This window comes from Oryctolagus cuniculus, chromosome 18 (genome assembly GCF_051225735.1).
Source record: "Oryctolagus cuniculus isolate XC-2025 breed Fujian yellow rabbit chromosome 18, ASM5122573v1, whole genome shotgun sequence".
Classification (NCBI taxonomy): domain Eukaryota; kingdom Metazoa; phylum Chordata; class Mammalia; order Lagomorpha; family Leporidae; genus Oryctolagus; species Oryctolagus cuniculus.
Window position 1 is genome coordinate 20967732 of NC_142884.1, and position 18579 is coordinate 20986310.

An 18579-nucleotide genomic window follows, 5' to 3' on the forward strand; every position below is an offset into this window, starting at 1 on the left:
CTGGAGCAGCAGTTCCAGTCCTGGCTGCCCCACTTCTGATCCAGCTCCCTGCTAATGCCCCTGGGAAGGCAGCAGAAGACGGCCCGAGTGCTTGGGCTTCGGCCACCCATGTGGGAAACCAGGATGGAGTTCCAGACTCCTGGCCCAGACCTGGCCATGGAGGCCATTAGGGCAGTGAACCAGTGGATGGGAGATCTCTTTTTCTCTTCCTCTCTTTCTCCTACTCTGCATTTCCAATTAAAAAAAAAAAAAAAAAAACCCAACAGTGAACAGTGGTTTAAATTATAAATGGCGAGGAAGCTCTAAACCACACCCCCTCCATCCTTTGTTCTACATCTCACTTCTATTTTGGCTGTTCTTGAGTTATATCCTTCATAAAAAACTAGTAATCATGAGGGGCCGGCACCGTGGCTCACTTGGTTAATCCTCCTCCTGCGGCGCCGGCATCTCTTATGGGCACCGGGTTCTGTCCCGGTTGCTCCTCTTCCAGTCCAGCTCTTGGCTGTGGCTCGGGAGTGCAGTGGAGGATGGCCCAAGTGCTTGGACCCTGCACCCACATGGGAGACCAGGAGGAAGCACCTGGCTCCTGACTTCAGATTGGTGCAGCTCCAGCCGTAGTGGCGATTTGGGGGGTGAACCAATGGAAGGAAGACCTTTCTCTGTCTTTCTCTCTCTCTGTCTATAACTCTGTCAAATAAATTAAAAAAAAAAAAAAAACCAACAACTAGTAAACATGAGTACCTTCCTGAGTCCTGGGAGCTTTTCTAGCCAATTATCAAACCCAAGAGAGTCGTAAGAACCTTCGACTCAACATTTGCTTGTTCCCGAGGATGGGCTGTCCAGCACTTGCGACTAGCCTCTGAAGAGGGGGCGGAGTCCTTTATCTTGTGGGATCTGACACTAACTGCAGGTAGTGTCAGACTAGAGTTGAATTTTTTGATGCCTGGTTGATACTGGGGTGTCACAGAGTTGGAGAGGTGGTGTTGGCAAAGATCACAAAGCATGTGGTGTCAGGAGGAACCAAACACCTTACTACCAGTGTTTTCTCTCCCATTTTCCTATACTCTCTGTATTTTTTTTTATTCGAGCATTTTTTTTTATTTGACAGGCAGAGTTAGACAGTGATACAAAGAGACAGAGAGAAAGGTCTTCCTTCTGTTGGTTCACCCCCCAAATGACTGCCACAGCCGGAGCTACGCCAATCCGAAGCCAGGAGCCAGGTGCCTCTTCCTGGTCTCCCATGCGGGTGCAGGGCCCAAGTACTTGGGCCATCCTCCACTGCACTCCCGGGCCACAGCACAGAGCTGGCCTGGAAGAGGGGCAACCGGGACAGAACCTGGCGCCCATATGGGATGCTGGTGCCGCAGGTGGAGGATTAACCTAGTGAGCCACAGCGCCAGCCCTTATTTGAGCATTTTTACTTTTTTTCCACAAAGTACAATTATATACAACTATGGGGCACACAGTGATATATGTGTATGGTGTGGAATGATTCACACTAATGAGCACCTTTCGAACTTTAAGCACCTATCATTTCATTCCTCCCAACTGCGGAATCCTCCCTTCCGCCAGCATCTTCTCATTTCCCCACTCCTGGCCTTCACCTTCCCCACCGTTCTTCTCTCTGCATCTATGAGTTTTACTGTTTTCCATTCCACCTTTTGTCTTTCTGTGCCTGGCTTATTTGACTTCGCACAATGTCCTCCAAGTTCATTCATCTGTATTGTCCCAAACGACAGAATTTCCTTGTGCTTTAAATCTCAATAGTATTTCATTTGCTCTCCTAAGAAGTGTGGTGCGGAGCTGTCATCCCGCCTGAAGACAAAGCCTCCTCCCAGTTAGCTTGTGAACAAGGCCTCTGTAAAAGCCTTCCTTGGTGTAACTGCCGTCTCTATTTTCAACAAACTTATTTGCGTCTTAATATAAAAGTACATTCGTAGGAAATCTGTCAATGTAGCCTAGCAACAAGGAAAATTCAGATGGATTCAGATGTGGGCAGAATGACTAGAATCAGGGAAGAGCTGGATTTTATTTGGTATCCACAGAGCTGATCAAAAATCCCACTGTTCACCCTTTGTTCACACTCTTCCACAGGGGTCACAGTTTCTCCCTTTCCCACAAGTCTTGCCCCCCTGCTCGCTGATTCTCTAAGATCAGCTCCACTTCCTTACTGCCTCCCTCCTCACCTGTTCCCTTTACCTTTACTTTGTGACGTAAGAGTGAGTCCGTTTTGTTGCATATTTTTCCATCTTTTCCTCAGCATTTCCCATCTCTCGTCTACCATTTCCCCCCAGAAATATCTACAAAAAACCCTAAACCTTACTGTTCTTTCAAATTACCTAACCAACTGACGCTCCTTCCTTTGCCAAAGGTTCTGAAAGAATTCTCATGTTTGTCATTTGATTGTTTGCATTCTATCTGGGTTCCTCAAAATCAATCTGGTGACCCAAAGAACCCTGGCAGAAACGTTGGCTGGTTCATTTGCTCACTGGAGCATCGTCTTGAAGTTTGTCTTTATTAATTCAGCCGCTCACCAATATTTGGGGGTCTAGTCTGTCGTAAGCGTTGTGAGTGAACTTGACACAGTTCTGCCGTCTAGGAGATCTAGGTGTGTTTTCTAGATGCGGGGGTGGGAGGAGGCAGCTAATACCTCAATAAGTAAGTGCAACCTTCGACTGTTTTACACACAGGAATAAAAAGAAGTCCTGGTTGCAATGACTTTCCATTAAAAAAAATGCATTTTGTAGGTAGATATGTCTTTTGCAAAGACATCTATTTTTCCTTCCCTCAGTCACATATACTGAAAGCTGTATGCATGAAATTCCACCCTACTGCTCTTGTCTTTTAAATCAAGATAAAAACTGGCCTTCCATAAGCTATTTCACCTCTCTGGGTCCTAATTTCCTTTTCCCTAAGCCTCAAAATAGAAAAAAAAGCATGCGCCACTCTTAGACATAAATGATAATATATGCAACTAATAAGGAATGGAACTAATACTTGCTGAGTTTCAGGCATTGTACTTGGAACTTTACACACATTTAAGCCTCTCAAAAACAGCTCTTTTATGCCAACATTAAATGAACAAAGGACAGGGACATACAACTTATTCAATTAAACATTTATTAAGCATCTACTTTGTTTAGGCATTATGAGAAAAGCAACATCCATGGTCAATAAAGACCTGAACAAATGGTCATCTAGAGTAATCGTAATCAAAGGTATGCAAATGATATGTCGTTTCTCACCTATTAAATGGCCTATGTTCAAAATACAGGCGGTTCCCTAGGGTTGGATGAGTGTGGTGCTCTGGGATCTCTTCTACCGTAGGGAGGTAGACGTACAGATGATATCTTTCTGAAGGCACTTAATGCGGTTCTACTACGGCTTAAAGCGTGTATACATCTGGTAGAAGGCTAACCCGGAGCTGGAAGCACTCCTAGCAACCCAGTTGTGGTTTCCAAATACCGTTTGGGAAAGTACCAACATACAAAAGGGAAAGAGGGCTCTTTGGGAAATAAATGGCTACTTCCAGGTGAGGGCAACAGGAAACACATGAAGCTAGAACATTTTGTGGCAGAGAACAAGCAATGATCAAAGACTACTTGGGTTGTATCTAAAGGACACAGGTACTGCTGGGAGAGACTCCCACACATTAAACATCAAACAATTTGAACAGCACTGTGGGAAAAACTTAAATGAACTTAAGCATATTAAATACACACACACATACACACACACACACACACACTCTCTCTCTCTTTCTCTCTCTCTCCACCTAGATTCATTGGCAAATGTAACAGAATGCTAGGGAACCAACTTATTTTTTTGAAACCAATAAAACAGGAAGAAAGATGTATTTACTCCACCTTTCATTACTGAAACAGTGGTTAACCAAATAGTAGATGAAGGAAAGTTTTTCTTCATGAAAATATACAGTAAATAATAGTATATAACTGTATTGCAACCCCAACAATGTAACAGACTTACCAAAAAGGAAGACACCTAAACATTCTGTCTCTTAATATTAATCACTTAAAAGTAATCTTAACAAAACAATGAATTTCAATTTGATCAAACCTCTAAATCCCAATTACCAATTTAAAGGCAATACTAAGCGAGGAGCATGTTACATTGTATCACAGTGGATGCCAACCAAAAAAAAAAAAAATCAGGCTCTGAGGAACTACATAAAATAACCTAGTTTATTTAAGAAAAAAAAATAAAGCAAACCAAACAAAAAAGTTGCAAAGGTAAAAAAGTAAGCACAAGAGAAAATGCATAGATTGAGACTTGAGACCTAACATTCACCTGCAATTTATGGACATTATTTGGATCTTGACTCTTATTTTTAATTGCATTTATGAAACAAAGAGAAATTGGAACACTATTATATATGCAATGGTATTCAGGCAGCAAAGCCTTTTTTTTTAAATGAGTGAAAATCTTTTCTAAAGTTGTGATATCTTTTAAAGATATATACTGAAATATCCACGATATCATGATGTATCTTCAAAAATAACATGGAGGTGAGGGAAGTAGGTGAGAATACAGATAAAATAAAATTGACCAAGAGCTGATAATAATTGGAGCTAGGGATGGGGTCATGGGAGCTCATTTTAAGAGTCTGTGTATTTTTATTTATCTTCCAAGCTTTCATAATAAAGTTTTTAAAAAGTATATATTTAGGCCGGCGCCGTGGCTGACTAGGCTAATCCTCCGCCTGCGGCGCCGGCACACCGGGTTCTAGTCCCGGTTGGGGTGCCGGATTCTGTCCCGGTTGCCCCTCTTCCAGGCCAGCTCTCTGCTGTGGCCAGGGAGTGCAGTGGAGGATGGCCCAGGTGCTTGGGCCCTGCACCCCATGGGAGACCAGGAAAAGCACCTGGCTCCTGGCTCCTGCCATCGGATCAGCGCGGTGCGCCGGCTGCAGCGGCGCCCATTGGAGGGTGAACCAACGGCAAAGGAAGACCTTTCTCTCTGTCTCTCTCTCTCACTGTCCACTCTGCCTGTCAAAAAAAAAAAAAAAAGTATATATTTATTTTGTTCTAGCATTTCCAACTCTAGGAATTTCTCTTAAAGATATATCGGCCGGCACCGCAGCTCACTAGGCTAATCCTCCGCCTTGCGGCGCTGGCACACCGGGTTCTAGTCCCGGTTGGGTGCCGGATTCTGTCCCTGTTGCCCCTCTTCCAGGCCAGCTCTCTGGAGGATGGCCCAAGTGCTTGGGCCCTGCACCCCATGGGAGACCAGGAGAAGCACCTGGCTCCTGCCTTCGGATCAGTGCAGTGCGCCGGCCGCGGTGGCCATTAGAGGGTGAACCAATGGCAAAGGAAGACCTTTCTCTGTCTCTCTCTCTCACTGTCCACTCTGCCTGTAAAAAAAAAAAAAAAAGATATATCACACATGGCTGGCGCCGCGGTTCAACAGGCTAATCCTCCGCCTTGCGGCGCCGGCACACCGGGTTCTAGTCCCGGTTGCCCCTCTTCCAGGCCAGCTCTCTGCTGTGGCCAGGGAGTGCAGTGGAGGATGGCCCAGGTGCTTGGGCCCTGCACCCCATGGGAGACCAGGAAAAGCACCTGGCTCCCGCCTTCGGATCAGCGCGGTGCGCCGGCCACAGCAGCCATTAGAGGGTAAACCAACGGCAAAGGAAGACCTTTCTCTCTGTCTCTCTTTCTCACTGTCCACTCTGCCTGTCCAAAAAAAAAAAAAAAAAAAAAAAAAAAAGATATATCACACACAAGAAAAATAATTTATGAGCAAGGGAAGTATGAGATTATTATTTGCAAAGCTAAACATGAGACTAAATTGATATAATCAAATTATGAGACACATATAATGGAATACCACAGAGTTGTAAAAAAAATGAATGAGGCAGCCATATATCTACTGATGTGGTATGATCAAGATGTATGGATAAGAAAAACAACAATGTATAGAAACTTGTTACGATTTATGTAAAAATTTTTCATGAACCGTATGTTATGTGTATACCTGTGCTTACACAAATTTAAACTTAGTATATAGAGGAGCTTGATTATTAGCAATTGTTTCATAAAGGGTAACTGGGTGGGAAAGGGGCAGGGATCGTATGAAGCCTCACTTATTTCTGCATACCAAATTGTGACTTTAAAATTTTTATCCCAGGCATGTGCTTTAATTATTCAGTTATAATTTTTAACGCCATAGCTCTGAGCCCTCCAACTGTGCATCCTAATTGTTAAGCAATTTAAAGAAGATATACACAACACCGATTTCTAATTCACTGTAGGCAATGGTACATGTATAAAATGTAGGTGATTCTCTGTAACACTTGAAATGACTGATGAAATGCCTGGCTTCACAGGGCAACTGGGCCTCTGCCCAGACATTGCCTGGCTACTCCAAGGGCTGAGGGGATCCATTTCCTGATAGTCCTAAGATTCACAACCCTATCACTGGGGATGGATCAAGGCTCTTTTCTCCACTACTGTAATCTCTTGGAGTTAAAATATTAATATCCTGAAAACATAATTAGTCCATAACAGGTAAAGTTCCAGACATGCCACTTGGAATTAGCTTCTTAATTTTAGTATGATTAAATAAGCAGGAATTTTATTTAGATGTATCTTCACAAATGGCAATAATTCACAATTTGCTTTTTGGGAGCTATTTTTATCTAATATTTTTGTAAAATCAGAATTTCATCTAGCCTTGAAAATGAATTGACAAGTTTCCCTTACAGGTTATTTGTTCCTTGAAGTTTCTGTAGGTTAAAATGTTTTATTTATTTATTTATAAGACATTTATTTGAAAGGCAGAATTACAGAAAGACAGAGGCAGAGTGAGAGATCCGCCATCTGCTAGCTCACTCCCAAATGGCCTCAACAGCCAGAGCTGGGCCAATCCGAAGCCAGGAGCCAAGAGCATCTTCCGGGTTTCCCATGTGGGTGCAGGGGCCCAAGGACCTGGGCCATCTTCCACTGCTTTCCCAGGCCATAGCAGAGAGCTCGATCAGAAGTGGAGTAGCTGAGACTTGAACTGGCACCCATAAGAGATGCCGGCACTGCAGGCAGTGGCTTTACCAGTCTGCCACAGCACAGGCCCCAAAATTTTTTTTTTTCCTTTTTAAAGGGAAAGACTTTTGATGACTTTTTTACGTCCTTCGGTAGTCATTGATCTACTCAGGCATTTCACATCCTCTTGAACCATTTTTGATGTATCTGTAAAAATCCATTCTATCATAAAAGTCTCTAGATCTTCAAATATATTAGATGCACAGTAAGCTATTTAAAGATACACTTCATCCCTTCTTTAGCCATACTTTTTTCCTAGATCACACTTGTAAACAAAGTGTTTACTGTTAAAAAGACAATCTTAAAATTGTTTATTGCTTTTTCTATTTTATTAATTTTCCTTTTATCTTTAATAGTCATTCCTACTGCTGACTTGGGTTTTTGCTGTTATTTTTTCCTATCTTTTAGAGTTGACCATTCACCCAACATGCCTAGCGCGTGACTGGCAAAGCCACACTGGGAGAACACAGCTCCTATCCCTCCATCCTGGGATTCCGACAGGAGTACAGCACTGGCGACACTGAAGTGGTTTTGATATCACTCATTTCTAGCTTGTAATTTAGTTTTGTTTTTTCCTTATGTTATATTTAGACATGGTTTTAGATCTCTGAGATTTTTTTCAGTTACTCTTCTGTTTGATTTTCTGAATTTTCAACCTTTTGAATGAAAACCTTCTTGTGGGCCGGCGCCGCGGCTCACTAGGCTAATCCTCCGCCTGCGGCGCCGGCACACCGGGTTCTAGTCCCGGTCGGGGCGCCGGATTCTGTCCCGGTTGCCCCTCTTCCAGGCCAGCCCTCTGCTGTGGCCCAGCAGTGCAGTGGAGGATGGCCCAAGTGCTTGGGCCCTGCACCCCATGGGAGACCAGGAGAAGCACCTGGCTCCTGGCTCCTGCCACCGGATCAGCGCGGTGCGCCAGCCGCAGCGCGCTGGCCGCGGCGGCCATTGGAGGGTGAACCAACGGCAAAGGAAGACCTTTCTCTCTGTCTCTCTGTCTCTCTCACTGTCCACTCTGCCTGTCCAAAAAAAATAAAATAAAATAAAATAAAAAAAAAAGAAAACCTTCTTGTGATTAACTTTCCTTTATTGCTACTGTTTTGAAGAATGAATTTTAAGTGGTTATGAAAGCTTTCTGATTTGAGACATTCAAAATGCCATTCTGTCACATGGGTGCTGATACTGACAATAAACTTAAAGACAATGGCTTATGATCATTGAGCACGTGTTTGTATGTGCCAGACATTCTGCTTTCAAGGCTTTTTTTTTTTTTTTTTTGACAGGCAGAGTGGACAGTGAGAGAGAGAGAGAGAGAGAGAGAGAGAGAAAAGTCTTCCTTTGCCATTGGTTCAACCCCCAATGGCTGCCGTGCTGCGGCCGGCACACCGCGCTGATCCGAAGCCAGGAGCCAGATGCTTCTCCTGGTCTCCCATGGGGTGCAGGGCCCAAGCACTTGGGCCATCCTCCACTGCACTCCTGGGCCACAGCAGAGAACTGGAATGGAAGAGGGGCAACCGGGACAGAATCCGGCGCCCCGACCGGGACTAGAATCCGGTGTGCCGGCGCCGCAGGCAGAGGATTAGCCTAGTGAGCAGCCCGATGTTGTGGTACAGTGGGTTAAGCTGCTGCCTGTGATGCCAGCATCCCATATGAGTGCTGGTTTGAGTTCTGGCTGCTCTGCTTCCAATCCAGACCCTTAATAATGGGCCTGGGAAAGCAGCTGAAGATGGCCCAAGCACATAGGCCCTGCAACCCACGTGGGAGACCCATATGGATTTCCTGGCTCCTGGCTTCAGCCTGGCCCAGACCCGACCACTACAGCCATTTGGGGAGTGAACCAGCAGATGGAAGATCCCTTTATTTTTCTGTCTCCTTATCTCTCTGTTACTCTACCTTTTTAAGTAAAATATTTAAAAATAAAATTCTCTTGGATATGTATAATTACCACCAGTTAAAAAAATGTAAATTGAGGGACAGAAAGGCTGCATAATTTGTACAATGCTGAATAGTCAGTAATCAGTGGAAATGAGACACTATTAGGTAAACTGTATGTCATGGTGAAAGGCACATTCACAAAACATTTTAATAGGGTCATTTTCTATTTGGAATCCTCAGAAATTTAACACATTTTGAGTGGCAACAGAAGGCTTTTCTACATTGACATTTTTAGCATACGTTCTCTGATCCTTAGTAAACAGTAAATAGGCGACAAGAATTCCCGAATTTATTGAATTTTCTTCTGGTAGGAGTTCTCTGATGTTCCATAATGGAAGTGACAAATGAAAGCTTTCTGACATAATCACATTAAATGATCTAATCTTGAATCAGGTTTAAACTCCACATCCAGGCTTTTCTACGTCTTTAACAGCTGAGATTTTCTAACCAGTATGAATTCTGTAGTGTTCAATGAGCTGTGAGCCGAGGATAAAGGCCTGCCCACATTCTCTGCATTCATAAGGTTTGATACCTGGATGAATTCTCTGATGTTCGGTGAGTTGGGAACTGCGGATAAAGGCCATTCCACACTCCCTGCACGCATAGGGTTTCTCGTAGGTGTGAACTCGCTGATGGTGAGTCAGCTGTGAGACACGAATAAAGGCCTTCCCACACTCCTTACATTCGTAGGGTTTGTCCCCTGTGTGGATTCGCTGATGCTGAATGAGGTACGAACTCCGACTAAACGCCTTCCCGCAGTCCTTGCACTCATAGGGTCTGTCACCGGTGTGAACCCTCTGATGTCGCGTCAGCTGTGCGTGCTGTCGGAAGGCCTTCCCACATTCCTTACATTCGTAAGGTTTCTCCCCAGAGTGAATTCTTTGATGTCGAGTAACTTCTGAGCTGTGAATAAAGCCCTTCCCACACTCCTTACATTCATAGGGCTTCTCCCCAGTGTGAATTCGCTGATGTACAGTGAGTTGCGAATGCTGTCTAAAGGCTTTCCCACATTCTTTGCACTGATAGGGTCTGGCACCTGTATGAATCCTGCGATGAACAGTAAGTTGTGAGCCACGAATGAAAGCCTTCCCACAGTCTTTGCATACGTAGGGTTTCTCACCTGTGTGAGTTCTTTGATGCAGAATAAGCTGGGAATGCTGCCTAAAGGTCTTTCCACACTCCTTACATTCATAGGGTTTGACACCGGTATGCAGTCGCTGGTGCAGAGTGAGTTCCGAAGTGCGTCCGAAGGCCTTCCCACAGTCCTTGCAGTCATAAGGTTTCTCACCTGTGTGAATTCTCTGATGCTGAGCGAGGTGCGAGGCTCGGCTAAAGGCCTTCCCACACTCCTCGCACTCGAAGGGCTTTTCTCCAGTATGAGTTTTCTGATGTTGAATAAGGTGTGAGCCCCGGCTAAAGGTTTTCCCACAGTCATCACATCCAATCAGTCTCTCACCAGTCTCACTGCTCTGACGTAGAGTGGCAGATGTATGGTGCTCAAAAGTGGGCAAGTTTTCACGGGTGATTTTCCTCTGTTGGAAACAGCACTCTTGATTCATGTGTTGTCTCTCAAACTGGCCTTTGCATTTCCAGTCATCTTTAAAACTGGTGATTTCAAGATCACAGCACCGAAGGCTTTCCATTATCTCCCAATTGAATGAGTCTATTTCAAAAATCTCTCTTTGTGGGAAGGTTTCACACCTGGATGCCAAGTCTGAAAAATAAGAAAAAGTAAATGCAAGCTGTTCTCCTCTTCTATGAGAAATAAAAAAAAAAATTCTACAGTAAAATAGGGAGATGAAATGAAAACAGTAACTATAAAAAGTGAATAGCTTACATAAGTCTCACATGTTATATAATTTCTAAGAAGGACATGAAAGCAGAAATATGATAACAGCTCATCTGGTTCCAGAAAGAAACAGGAAAATAAATTAAATTGAGCCCGGGAGTCACAATTTTGACATGCATCAGAATCACTAGGAAGCCTGTTAATAAAAAGTATCCGAACATCATCCCGGATGGAATCAACATCTACAGCAGTAGGCCCAAAGTGTGTGTCTTTATCTATATATTTTTAAGTGGGGTAAAATTAACATAGCAAAAAATTCCTCCACTTAAACCATTTAAAAATGTATAATTCAGTGGTTTGTAGAAAGTCTCACTATATTTAGTCCGAGAATATTTCATCACTCCAAACAGAAACCCTGTGTCATTAAGCAGTCACCTCCATTCTCTATTCCCTCCAGGCACAGGCAATCACTAATGGTAGAGAAACACTAATTCCGTCTCTATGAGTTTGCCTAATCTTGGCATTTCATGTAGCTAAGACTATCTATTTATCTATCTACCTACCTACCAACCTACCTCCCTTCCTTCCTACCTCCCTTCCTTCTTTCCTTCCTTCCAACCAACCTATCTTGAAAAGCAGAGTAGAGGAAGGCTTCTATTTGCTGGTTCACTCTCCAGATGCCCTCAATAACCAGGCCTGGGCCAGGCCGAAGACAGGAGACCTGGAACTCCATCTGCGTCTCCCATGTGGGTGGCAGGGATTCAACACCTGAGGCATCATTTGCTGCCTCCCGAGATTCATGAGCAGGAAGCTGTATCAGAGGAGTGGCAGCCAGTACTTAAACTGGCACTCTGATACGAGATCAGGCTTCTCAAACAGCAACTTTAACCCATTGTGTCCCAAGGCCCTCCCCCTAAATTAAAAATCCTTAATGGGTTTTTTGAGAAATAAACTCACCAAGGTTTGCTATAAAAATTTTTAAAGATTTAATTATTTGAAAGGCAGAGTTACAGAGAGAGAAGGAGAGAAAGAGAGATCTTCCATCCGCAGGTTCACTCCCCAGATGGCTACAACGGCCAGAGATGGGCTGATCTCCCAGGTAGGTGCAAGTGTCCAAGGACTTGGACCATCTTCTGCTGCTTTCCTAGGCACAACAGCAGGGGGCTGGACTGGAAGTGGCACTGGGGACTTGAACCAGCACCCATATGGGATGTTGGTGCTGGAGGCAGTAGCTTTACCCACTATGCCACAGCGCTGGGCCGTACTATAAAAATGAAGAGTAAGAGGCCAGCACTGTGGTACAGCAGGATGGGTCACCACATGCAATGCCGGCATTCCATGTAGGCACTGGTTCAAGTCCTGGTCGCTCCACGTCTGATTCAGCTCCCTGCTAATGCACCTAGAAAGCAACAGATGATGGCCCAAGTGCTTCAGCCCTTGCCACTCACATGGGAACCTGGAGTTCCAGGCTGCTGGTTTTGGCCCAGCCTGGCACTGTCCACTGCAGTCATTTGGGTAGTGAACCAGTAGATAGCTCTCCCTCCTTCTATCAACTCTGCCTTTCAAATAAATAAAATTAATCTTAACTAAAAAAAAAAAGTAAAAATAAATGAACACATTAATAGACAGTTCAGGGGCCGGCATGGTGGGTAGGGTTGCTGCCTGCAGTGCTGGCGTCCCTTATGGGCACCAGTTCTAGTCCCGGCTGCTCCACTTCCATTCCAGCTCTCTGCTATGGCCTGGGAGGGCAGTGGAGGATGGCCTGGGTGCTTAGTCCCTTGCACCCGCGTTGGGGATCCAGAGGAAGCTCCTGGCTCCTGGCTTTGGATCAGTGCAGCTCCGGCTGTTGCAGCTAACTGGGAGTGAACCAGTGGATGGAAGACCTCTCTCTCTCTCTCTCTCTCTCTCTCTCTGCCTCTCCTCTGTGTAACTCTGACTTTCAAATAAAGAAATAAATCTAAAAAAAAAAAAATAGTTCATGGAAAGAAGTTACACATATAAAAAGATGTTTAAGTTGACTCATAACAAAGGAAATGCAAATTAAAGTCACACTAAAAGACTACTTTTTGGCCATGATAAATCTGACATCATTTATCAGTGAGACAACAGGAAACCATTGTACGTGTACACTGGTGCTGCCAAATGGTGTGAGCATTTTTGAATGAATTTATTATAATACTCACAGAAGCCTTCTTTCCCCCTTTTAAAATGCAGGCATGGCTTCCCAGATAGAAGGATGGACAGATCCATCTTTAGACAAACAGCATAAAGAAATGAAACACTGGTGCCATCAGTAGGCTAGATGAGTAATATAAACTCAAGTCAAAATAAAATCATTTCAACCCAGAAGTTGGAATAAGGAGATAAAACACAACCAAATAATCAGAAATAAGGGAATGAATGAGTGGTGTGGCAGCTTCTACTCCCACAAATAACTAAGTTCCTTGTCCAACCCAGTCATTCTTATGGTTTTCAAAGTTCTGTATTGCCCATTATCAACCCTTCCTCGGCTTCCTGTGGATAAAATTGCTTCTAAGAGGCATCTACACTCACTATCATCTCTGTTTGACGTTCTACTTTTTTTTTTTTTTTTTTTTTTGACAGGCAGAGTGGACAGTGAGAGAGAGAGACAGAGTGAAAGGTCTTCCTTTGCCGTTGGTTCACCCTCCAATGGCCGCCACGGCCGGCGCACTGCAACTGGCACACCGCGCTGATCTGAAGCCAGGAGCCAGGAGCCAGGTGCTTCTCCTGGTCTCCCATGGGGTGCAGGGCCCAAGCACCTGGGCCATCCTCCACTGCACTCCCTGGCCACAGCAGAGAGCTGGCCTGGAAGAGGGGCAACCGGGACAGAATCCAGCACCCCAATCGGGACTAGAACCCGGTGTGCCGGCACCGCAAGGCAGAGGATTAGCCTAGTGAGCCGCGGCGCCGTCCCTGACGTTCTACTTTCTAAGTCACACCCTAAAGGCTCTTACACCAATACGCCAATGAACCACCCCTACTAAGCCCATAAAAACCTTCAGTCTTACTGACAGTAAGGCTCAAGTCAGTACTGACTTAAGTCAAGGCTGAACATCTCTCAGGTTGCCAGAGCTAGCAGGACATCCTGGCAGCCTTTTGCGGCTCCCCTCGCTCAGTTCTCAGTGTCTCCCGCTGGCCTGGGAACTCTCATTACTTCACAGACCCCACTTCTTGGTCTCCCTGACTGCATCCTCTTTCTAATAACTCAATACAGGTGTGCCCAGAGCTCAGTCCTTGGTCTCCTTCACTCCTAGGCGGTCTCAGTCATCTGCATGGCTTTAACAATTGTTCGCATTCTGATGACATCACTGTTTCTAGGTCTAGTCTTACTTTCTATCCTGAGGTCCAGACTCACCCCACTGCCTGCTCAACATCCCCACGTGGAGAGCTGACAGGAAGTTACAAAGCAATATGCCAGATTCTTGTGTTATCTCCTCTAGATCCATTCCTCTCCTATTTTACCCCATATCAGTAGGGCTCCACCTTTCACCAGGCACTCAATTCCCCAAAACCTAGTGGTCATTTTTTATTACTTTCTTTTTTTTCTTGACAACACATTGTGAAAATTTAAGTATAAACACTAACGGAAGAGAAATAGAAAGTAAAACTATAAAACCAGTGGGGGCTAGTATTGTGGTACAGAGGGTTAAGCTGCCATCTGCGACACCAGGATCCCATATTGGAGCACTGGTTCAAGTCCCAGCTGCTCCACTTGTGATCAGGCTCTCTGCTAATGTGCTTGAGAAAACAGCAGAAGATGGCCCAAGTACTTGGACTCCTGTACCTATGAGACAGAGTTCCAGGTTCCTGGCTTCAGCCTGGCCCAGCCCTGTTGTGGCCATTTAGGGAACAAAAGAGTGGACAGAAGATCTTTTCCTGTTGCTCTGCCTAAAAAAAGATTCATTCATTTATTTGAAAGGCAGAGTTACAGAGAGGCAGAGAGAGAGAGAGAGAGAGAGAGAGAGAGAGAGAGAGAGGTCTACCATCTGCTGGTTAACTCCCCAGATGGCCGAAATGGCTGGAGCTGTGCCGATCCAAAGTCAGGAGCCAGGAGCTTCCTCCAGGACTCCCATGGGGGTGCAGGGGCCCAAGGACTTGGGCCATCTTCTACTACTACTTTCCCAGGGCATATCAGAGAGCTGGATCAGAAGTGGAGCAGCCCATATGCCCAGTGCCCATATGGGATGCCAGCACTGCAGGTTGTGGCTTTACCTGACAGGCTACAGCTCCAGCTGCTAAATAAATCTTTTTTTTTTTTTTTTTTTTTTTTGACAGGCAGAGTTAGACAGTGAGAGAGAGACAGAGACAGAGAGAAAGGTCTTCCTTTTCTGTTGGTTCACCCCCCAAGTGGCTGCTATGGCCAGTATATCGCAGCCGGCGCGCAGCGCCGATCCGAAGCCAGGAGCCAAGTGCTTCCTCCTGGCCTCCCATGTGGGTGTAGGGCCCAAGGACCTGGGCCATCCTCCACTGCACTCCCGGGCCACAGCAGAGAGCTGGCCTGGAAGAGGGGCAACTGGGACAGAATCCGGCGCCCTGACAGGGACTAGAACCCAGGGTGCCGGCGCCACAGGCAGAGGATTAGCCTAGTGAGCCGCAGCGCCGGCCCAATAAATCTTTTCTAATAATTTATTTGAAAGGCAGAATTGCGGCCGGCGCCGCGGCTCACTAGGCTAATCCTCTGCCTGTGGCGCCGGCACCCTGGGTTCTAGTCCTGGTTGGGGTGCCGGATTCTGTCCTGGTTGCCCCTCTTCCAGGCCAGCTCTCTGCTGTGGCCAGGGAGTACAGTGGAGGATGGCCCAAGTGCTTGGGCCCTGCACCCCATGGGAGACCGGGAGAAGTACCTGGCTCCTGCCTTCAGATCGGTGCGGTGCACCAGCTGCAGCGCGCCAGCCGTGGCGGCCATTGGAGGGTGAATCAACGGCAAAAGGAAGACCTTTCTCTCTGTCTCTCTCTCTCACTGTCCACTCTGCCTGTCAAAAAAATTAAATAAATAAATAAAAGGATGAGACTTACCTTAGTTTAAGACAAAATAGATTTTTAAAAAAAATTATTTATTTGAAAGGCGGAGTTATGGAGTCCTAGCTGCTCCACTTCCAATCCAGCTCCCTGCTAAAGTGACTAAGAAAGCAGTGGAAGATAGCGCAAGTGTTTGGGCCCCTGCCACCCATGTGGGAAACCCATTTGGAGTTCCAGGCTTCTGGCTTTAGCCTGGGCCAGCCACAACTATTGTGGCCATTTGGGGAGTGAACCAGTGGATGGAAGAGATATCTCTATCACTTTGCCTTCCAAATAAATAAAATAAAATCTTAAAAGAAATTCACATTTGCAAACCATGTACACAACAATTAGAGAGAAAATGTTTTTAAAATATGAGATTAGGACCAGCATTGTAGCAGGTTAAGCCAAAACTGCAATGCTGGCATCCCATTGGGGTGCTGGTTTGAGTCTGGGCAGCTGTGCTTCCTGACTCAATCCAGCTCCCTGCTAATGCTCCTGGGAGGGTTGCAGATGTTGGCCCAAGTATTTGGATCCCTGCCACCCATACAGAAGACTTGGATTGAGTTCTGGGTTCCAGGCTGCACCTTGGCCCACCCCTGGCTGTTGTGGCCAATTGGAGAACAAACCAGAAGATGGAAGATCTCTGTCTCTCTGTTTCTCTGTTTGTTGCTCTACCTTTCAAATTCATTAATTAACTGATATTAAAATAAGCATAATTCCTAAAAAATTTAGACATAGAATTATCATATGATCCAGCAATTGCATTCCAGGTACATACACAAAAGAAGCAAGAACAGTGAAAACAGAGACTTGACAGACAGTTGTACATCCACATATGAATATACACACACACACGGTGGATTATTAAGCCATAAAAAGGAATGCAATTCTGGCACATTCTATAGTACAGATGAACCTTGAAAACACACTTAGTGAGATAAGCCAGATCCCAAAGCCACATATTATGACTTATATGAGGTACCCAGGATAGACAGATTCATAGGAAAGTAGAATAGGTTACTACAGGCTGGAAGAGGGAGAAATGGAGAGCTGTTAATTATTGGGTACAGAATTACTACTTGGGATGATAAATAAATTATGGAAATGGATTATGGTGATGGCTGCACAATGTATTTAATATACTTGGATATACTGTAAGTGTACTTAATAACACTGAATTATATACTTAGAAGTAGTTTAAATGATAAATTTTATGCAATGTATATTTTACAAAAATTATATGATAATTGAAAAATTTTTGTTTTCATAATTACAAGAAGTTAGAAAACACACCAACCAAATGTTCTCTGAAAGATAACAATACTTCCATGGGAACAGCAGTAATAGACTTACTATTCTGATACAGAATTACAGTGGATCATTCCATATAAATTAATTTACACATACTCAATGATCTTTGCTCAAAAATAATCCACAGAATATGGTAGATGAAATAATGCCCGCTTACAACTGATGCCCATGTCCCAACTCCTCTGCATTTCAAATAAAAATAAATAAATAAATAAATAAATAAGAGAGGGGCCTGGTCTGTGGTGTAATGGGTAAAATGCCAGCATCCCATATGGGTACCAGTACATATTCTGGTTGCTCCACTTCCTCCATGATCCAGCTCTCTGCTATGGCCTGGGAAAGCAGCGGAACACGGCCCAAGTCCTTGGGCCTCTGCACTCATGCAGGAGACCCAGAAGAAGCTCCTGGCTCCCAGCTTTGGATTGGCCCAGCTTTGACTGTTGTGGCCATTAGGGGAATGAATCAGCAGATGGAAGATCTTTCTCTCTCTCTCTGCCTCTGCCTCTGCCTCTGTGTAACTCTTGCCTTTCAAATAAACAAATAAATCTTTAAAGAAAAAAAAGAGGTAATTGTCGCTCCCCCATTCGCGGAGGAACTACACAGGACCCTGCGCTGTTCTTTTGTTTGCTGTTCTTTTGTCTGCTTGGCCCTTCCCGGGTTTGCTGCTGGTCCTTCCCGGGTTGGCTACCGTCCCTTCCACCTCTGTGGAAGGGCGGTTCCCCCTGCCACTTTCCGCACTTCCGCGGGGGAGCGGCACACCGCCGGCCGGCTCTCTCGGGGGCTGCTCAGATGTTATCTGAATACTCCCTGGTGCATGTTGTCTCTCTCCTCCTTTATAGTCCTCTTCCACCAATTCCAACTCTGCTACCCACACGCCGAGCACGCTGCTCTCCTCCAATCAGGAGCAGGATCAGCTCCTGTAGCTCATCAGTCAAATTGGCAAGAGGCAGCTGCGTAGAAGTTTACTCCTCCCCAGCGCCATATTGTGGGAAAGCAGATGCATAGAATAAGTCTTAATTCCAGTAACTTAGTCTAGTCCGAGTTGCTCCCCACAGGTAATGTTATAGTAACAAATAAAGTATGGTTTAAACTCCCTCCCTACCCGAACGAAAGATATGTAGAGTCTAAATAACATGAGGCTTCTACAAAACCTTCATGGAAATGTATATTATAAAAAACTAGGCAGCCGGCGCCGCGGCTCACTAGGCTAATCCTCCGCCTAGCGGCGCCAGCACACCGGGTTCTAGTCCCGGTTGGGGCGCCGGATTCTGTCCCGGTTGCCCCTCTTCCAGGCCAGCTCTCTGCTGTGGCCAGGGAGTGCAGTGGAGGATGGCCCAGGTGCTTGGGCCCTGCACCCCATGGGAGACCAGGAAAAGCACCTGGCTCCTGCCATCAGATCAGCATGGTGACTGGCCGCAGTACGCCGGCCGCGGCGGCCATTGAAGGATGAACCAACAGCAAAGGAAGACCTTTCTCTCTGTC

General features: G+C 45.4%; 1 protein-coding gene across 7 annotated transcripts in view; it reads right to left on the reverse strand.

Annotated features, from left to right (window-relative positions):
• Positions 1 to 9095: 9095 nt before the first annotated feature.
• The window catches only part of ZNF565 (zinc finger protein 565), a 31995-nt gene continuing 22511 nt past the window's right edge, over positions 9096 to 18579 (reverse strand). For all 7 annotated transcript variants that reach the window (XM_008249565.5, XM_002722251.6, XM_089319500.1 and 4 more), the window contains one exon: positions 9096 to 10692. In XM_008249565.5, the coding sequence (XP_008247787.2) occupies positions 9422 to 10692 (1271 nt within the window). In that variant the 3' untranslated portion in view covers positions 9096 to 9421. The remainder of the gene's footprint in view (positions 10693 to 18579) is intronic.